This window comes from Nelumbo nucifera, chromosome 1 (assembly GCF_055504915.1).
Source record: "Nelumbo nucifera cultivar China Antique chromosome 1, China Antique-T2T, whole genome shotgun sequence".
Lineage (NCBI taxonomy): Eukaryota > Viridiplantae > Streptophyta > Magnoliopsida > Proteales > Nelumbonaceae > Nelumbo > Nelumbo nucifera.
Window position 1 is genome coordinate 135208709 of NC_142649.1, and position 6592 is coordinate 135215300.

General features: G+C 36.0%; 1 protein-coding gene across 2 annotated transcripts; it reads right to left on the reverse strand.

Annotated features, from left to right (window-relative positions):
• Positions 1-71: 71 nt before the first annotated feature.
• On the reverse strand, positions 72-6368 carry LOC104612557 (uncharacterized). Of its 2 annotated transcripts, none has more exons than XM_010279994.3 (7): positions 5610-6368; positions 4660-4800; positions 4461-4574; positions 4200-4373; positions 2950-3065; positions 438-519; positions 72-348 (listed from the first exon to the last, which is right to left on the reverse strand). In XM_010279994.3, the coding sequence occupies exons 1-7, from the start codon at positions 6114-6116 to the stop codon at positions 343-345; spliced, it is 1140 nt and encodes a 379-aa protein (XP_010278296.1). In that variant the 5' UTR covers positions 6117-6368; the 3' UTR covers positions 72-342. The 2 variants fall into 2 exon arrangements, with proteins under 2 accessions (XP_010278296.1, XP_019055854.1); XM_019200309.2 differs by having other exon boundaries at positions 72-351.
• Between the last annotated feature and the right edge of the window lie 224 nt (positions 6369-6592).

Consider the following 6592-nt stretch of genomic DNA (forward strand, 5'->3'; position numbering starts at 1 on the left):
TGAAGAAAAGAGACCATGTAATGATGCAGCAAAGAAAAGTAAGGGTTCTATTTACCAAAGCAGAAACATAATTCTGAAAGAAATTTCTCTCCATTATCATGACCTTGTTACATTTGATCACTTAAGTTGGGACAAAATTGTCCTTCATACATGGGGATAAAAATGGGATATAGCTTTACATCACATACAGATGACATGTCTTATAGGTGGATGAACAATAGTAATTCCTCCGGCTGCATCACCTCACCACTGAGAATTTGAATTTGAGCTAGAGTCTACCAAATGGACTTGAAGATCACTCTTTCAGCTACTATTTACGATCCACTATGTTCCCCTTGTTATTTATTCCTGCTAATTAAAAGCCAGAAAAATGAGCATGTTAGCTTTCTGTCCTACATGTTTTACCTGGAAAGAGTAAGAAAGATCCAATACGGTACCTCAGCACCCGGTAATGGAGAAATGGATTTTGTTTCTAAGGAAGCCTCGGAATTCCTTGCTTCTGATTTCTCATTTGAATAACTAACAAATTGAAAAAGGTCATGAAATTAGGCATATATCCAAGAAGATAATGCATCAGTATAGTTGGCGGAGATGTTATCCAACTAATATCCATTTCCTTTTTCTTTATCCTTCAGTTAATAGAAAATAGCATGGACATTGACATAACGCACATAAAGGAATGAAGGGGCAAAGCACCCATAATGCAATAGGTCCAACCAAGGAGATCCAAAATACCCACGGTTTCCCCAGCCTGAGAGTGGTGACCACCCAAATCACCAATTTCTATCAGACATCAACAAATACTGCTGATAAACTTTACGGGGATATCTCCTACTTGCACATGCCAAAGGAACCAATTATATTTTGTTCTAACATGTCACATAATTAGGAGGTCAACAATTTAGGAGTTATTCTCTAACATGAATGTTTTTTTCTTCTTTCTAGAAAATGCCACATCAACCAATAAAACAAAAATGTGTTATTGGACATTTGTTTTCTCAAAATAAAGTGAATATTTCCAATTTGATTTAAGAAAAACGACTTGTTTCTGAAAGCAATGAAAACATGTTTGCATTTCCATAGTTGATACGGCTTACTGTTTGTGTGTAGCACACACACCAAAATCTCCCATAGATCCTCTTACAAATCTGCTTTAAAGCTCATATGGATATTTCCAATTCACACATGAATGGAGTTGGGTATGAAGTATAAACAAAGGACACAAAAAGAAATATGATAGTGTCCCTAGAGAGACAATATGATAGGTCTTGGAAAAGAAAGGAATCCCAAATAAATACATAGACCTAATTAAGAATATGTACAAGGATGCAACAACCAATTTTAGAACACTTGTAGGAGAAACACCAGATTTTACAGTTACTATGATTCTTCACCAGGGTTCAACACTTAACCCTTATTAATTTGCACTAATCATAGATGAATTGACTAAACATATTCAGGAGGTCCATGGTGCTTGTTGTTCTCCATGACTGTTTTAATCAATGAAACTAATGAAGGATAAATGCAAAATTAAGTTTATGCACAGATACCTTAGAATTATAAATTTTAAAATAAGTAGGAGAAAATAGAATATATGCTATGAAAATTTAATAATAAGAGGAGTAAAATCATGGTACACTTAGGATTGGAGACCAAGAGATAACTCAAGTGACCTTTTCCGGTGTCTTGGTTCAATAATTCATAACAAGGAAGAGATTGAGGAAGATAATGCCCATAGAATTAGAGCAGGATGGGTAAAATGGAGGTGGTCATCTAGAGTCTTATGTTGTAGGCAAATACCATACAAATCAAAAGGAAAATTCTAACAGTTGTAAGGCCAGATATACTTTATGGAGCATAATGTTGGGCAATCACAAAGCAACATATCCAAAAAAATGAGTGTGACAGAAATGCTATGCTAAAATTGATTAGTGGAAAAACTAGAAAAGATAGGATTGGAACTGAAGTCATTCGAAGGAACCTACGAGTAGCTCCAATAGGTGGTAAAATGAGAAAGTAAACTAAGATAGTTCAGTGACATGCATAGAAGACCATCGAAAGCACCCATAAGAAGTGATCTGTTGCAAGTTGAGGGGGCTAGAAGTAGGAGCAGATGAAAAAGAACATGGGTCGAAATAGTAAGAAATGATTTAAGTGCTCATAATTTAACAGTGGACTGGACATGGCATTAAATAGAATGGAATGGTGAAACAGGATTTATGTAGCCAAACCATATAGTTGGGATTAGAAAAAAAGTAAAACACTACGCAACCAAGAACAAATCTGATATCTTCTAGTTTTAAGAAAATATTGTTTATTCAAACCATTTGTAGAGCCCATTCTTGAAATGAGAACAACTAAAATGATTCATGTTGGAGAAGACCCCCTTAATCATTCCCACTATGATCTCTTCAGCAGAATATTCCCAATTTGCAGTCAGATAATTGAAACATTATTTTGTGGATTACCCATTGTACATCTTCTAGCCATCAATGATGGATCTCTTCACTCTTCAGCAGAATATTTCCAGTTAGGTTGTGATTGTGCAATGATAGATCTCCTACTTAACAACCTCAATGCTATATAACTTCTGACCACCAAAGAATATGATGATGATGGTTTCTTAATCAGTGATGTATATCCTAGACTGATAGTGAAAATTACTAATATGCCGCAGTGGGGCCCCCACATTGAAAGCATGAGGGCATAGATTACCAGACTGTATCTACCTGATGGGAAAGCTTATAATCTCTGAATCCATGAACATTGATAAACAGGAATGGATCAGACCAAGAACAATAAATGATAAATAGAATCTTCTAATAGATAGGTAAGTGTGCTTCTAATTATCCTAACTTAATACCATCTTTTTATGAGAAATCGGGATGCCCCAGTTAGATTTCTTTTGATTGATCTTCAACAGTCCTAGTGAATCTGTTAGATACTTACGTTGAAAGTATGGTCACCCAAATGAGCTCCACACAGTCCACCCAAAGAAGCCTTTGTTCAACTGGGATCACACCATAGGTGATCAGGTGAGCAAAAGGCCAAAGCTTCCAACCAGCCTGTCAAGGAAATGACCATAAAGAATGTTAACTATGTACAAGTACATGCCTGCATACATAGAAACACATATAGAAAGTGCAATATATGCCTTATATAACATTATGTGATTATTTAGCCCATGTTCACAGAGACAATAGTTGGGAAACCAACCATATCAGAGCTATATGTTAGATTTGAGTTGCATAACTTCCCATACATGCACTAGTGTTCTTAAACTAAAGAACCAAATGCAATTATTGTCAGCACATTGGCAAAGCTATTGGAATCTTTTCTTGAAACTACCCTAACTAATAAGTTCACATTTACCATCTTTAATCTTGTCTAAATAGTAAGTCTTTAAGTTCAAAATTCTACTTGGATTCAGAAAGTTCCTGACTGAACATCTGTCAAGCATATGGGACTTATATCCTGATACATAGCCATGTTCGAAGTACTTGACCAACTTAACTGAGTATTCAGGATATGCATTTAGATTTCTTGGGTAAAATAAGAGATCAACTACCTACCATACCCAAACCTAGATTCAATTGAATCGACTCAAAATAAAACTTCTATACATACATACATACATACATACATACATAAATATACATATATTGCTTGATTGGTATAAAATACTATATTATTCATGAAGCCTTTAAACATTAATCTGATATTTACTAACTTCTGGAATGCTGGGCTCATTATCCCATGATTCCATCTATTGCACTGATAACTCAAGTAGTGATGGATAAGAAACCGCACAAAGCACCAATGCCTACAAAGAAGAGCAGTGTTGGGACAGTCCTGACTCCTGAGGACCATCCTTTTTTATCAGCTCAATGCATTTTTAGATGGCTCAGATGCTAGGAATCCATTCTAAGTAATAATTCTACAACAAAATTATTGTTACCATTGCTTTTAATAAAAATTTGATCTTTTTGGGTGATGGTAGGTTGCAGCGTCAAAGCTGTCATTCTTTTGAACAATGAAGAAAAGAATAAAAATATATATAAACAATGTCCAAAAAATTATGGTTTTGATAATAGAAGTGTGCAAAAAGAAAATTTACAACCAGGTTTCTTCGTCTAACATTTCCCATAGAAAACAAATCAATAGAGAAAGGAAGCAGGGATAGCAAATAATTTTCTTACAGTTAGCATGGGCCAAAATGTTGCTTTGAGTTCACTAAAAATATTGGCAGGTGATTCTAATCGCAAGAATCCCAATATTACATAGTAGATGCTATTCCAAACTGCCGACCATGCAGTCTGGTCAAATGCAACTTTAGCAGGGACCACCCACCATTCCTGGAAAGGAAAAAGTGCCTGAAAAAAGACTCTGTTAGGTTTAAGCAAAAAGTCAACTAATAAGTTGAACAAACAGCTCTAAGAAACACATCTATGAGTACTCACCTCACAGAACTGGTAATAATAATGAGAAAGGGAGCCATGAAGACAGAATCCAACAAGGCCTGATCTGAACATGCGTGCTCTGTCAAACTCAAAAAGAGGTTTCCCTTCATAGCACTGCAAATTTATAAGACCATTATCAGAAGGTAAATAAATAAACAAATGAACAAGAAAAGGAGTTTCCTGTAAGATACAGGCTTACCTGTGCAATCCAATCTCCTAGAGAGTAGACAACCCCACTGATCATCATTTTAGCTAAAACGGGGTTTGTTTTAAGAGCTTCCTCATAAGCACTCCAGTTGTGTTGGGGCGCATATCTTAGTATCTCATAAAGAGTCCATCCCTAAGAAATAAAGAAAATATGAGTTCTGATGTTCAAAATCAAGTAAGAAATTGTTCATTCTGATTTCAGTTATAATTCTTATGTCGTTTTCAGGAAGGGTGGAAACAAACAAGGTCAAACTCCTCACATACAGTTTTAGTAGAACGAAGACCAAATTGAGAAAAATACTCACAAGTTAGCATACCATGCATGTTTTACTGCAAAACTTTTGCACAGAAGAAAATTGTGCATGGTAAATATTTTAGTTAATCAGTAATGAAGTTTCCTTGAATAAAAAAAAAAAAAAACATAAGGCTCAGACGTATTTGATGTAAAACATCAGGTAAAAGTATGAATAAAAATAGAAATGTGTAGGAATTACAAGAAAGAAGTAAAGACCCTCAACTGACCGAAAAAACAGAAAGATTGCTCCACAAATAGAAAAAGGAAATTAATTGCTGAATTCCATTGTTATTGTTCATGTGAGAATCATGGCTCCGTTTATTTCTCCATAAAATGGACGTAAAGTTTTTCAGACTGAAAAATTCAGCTATTATTTCCACCCCTTTTACAGCTTTCATTCCCTTCTAATTTCTTTTGATGTCCTTTAAAGGGATGAAAATATAGCTCACACGTTTCAACCTGATAAATTTTTCGTCCATTTTACGTTGAAACAAACCCAACCAAAAGGTTTTTTTTTTTTTTCTTCTTGGGGTTGGGGGAAAAACGAGCTAAAAGAAAACCATTTTTGGTTGCCTAAGTTCTTGTAACTATAATTACGAAAACCCGTATGGTAATTACAATTCAAATCGCGAAATGGAATTACTTACATGCCAGTAGTCATGGTCAATGGTGAGCAATTTAGTGATAGCGAAGGTACCAGCAACGAGAACGATTGCAGCGTTAATTGCTCTGTCGATTAACTTATCAATATCATCCTCTTCTCCCTTCCCATCCGAAAGAACAGACGAAGAAGACGAAGAGAACCCTTGAAACTCTCCAGCTCCCTCGAGCGATAACCTACCCTCGTTTGCGAACCCACCGACCTGATTCGAGCTCCCACCTTCCTGTTCTATTTCAATTCGAGCTACCACTCCGTTCTGCAGGTCTGTCGAATCACTACTCCGAACTGGAATGACGTCGAACTCTTCTACTACGGATCGCACAACCCGTCCTCTACTCTTTACTCTCAAGAAACTCGAATTCGATGGAGAACTCTGCAAAGACGAACCAGAGGCACCTTTTACACCGAAATTAAATAATCTGGACTTCGATTCTCTGACGGGTTTTGCGACGGCAAAAAATCTTGGGGCTGCAACACTATTTACAGAAGCCATGACTGGATTTAGTTGGGAAGAACAAAGCGATTGAAAAAGATAGAAATCAATCGATCTGGTTTCTCTCCGAGTTGAAGATGACAAAGTGAGAAGCTTTAATACGTAGTTGATTAACCGGAGATAATGGATGACACGCGGAACATCTTAGAAACATAAGTTGTTATTTAGGACCGTTGATCGTTGATTAACTTACGGATCTATCTGAGGGGTCTAATTTACGTGAGGAACTGAGGACTGAGCTATGTAGTCCACAAAAAGAAAAGATTCATTTGAGATGTGATTAATGATTATTGGTGGTTGAGATCTTCAACTAAAATGGAAAAAAAAAGAAAAAAAAAAACTAAAGTGGGCCGCCCATTCAACAAATTGGGAACCAGAAGAAATCTTGAATCTTGAAATTTTGACCAAAGAGAAAAAGCCTAACTTGGATCTGGTTGGATCGGTTTCCAATTTGTATCCATTTTTTCTTTTTTTTT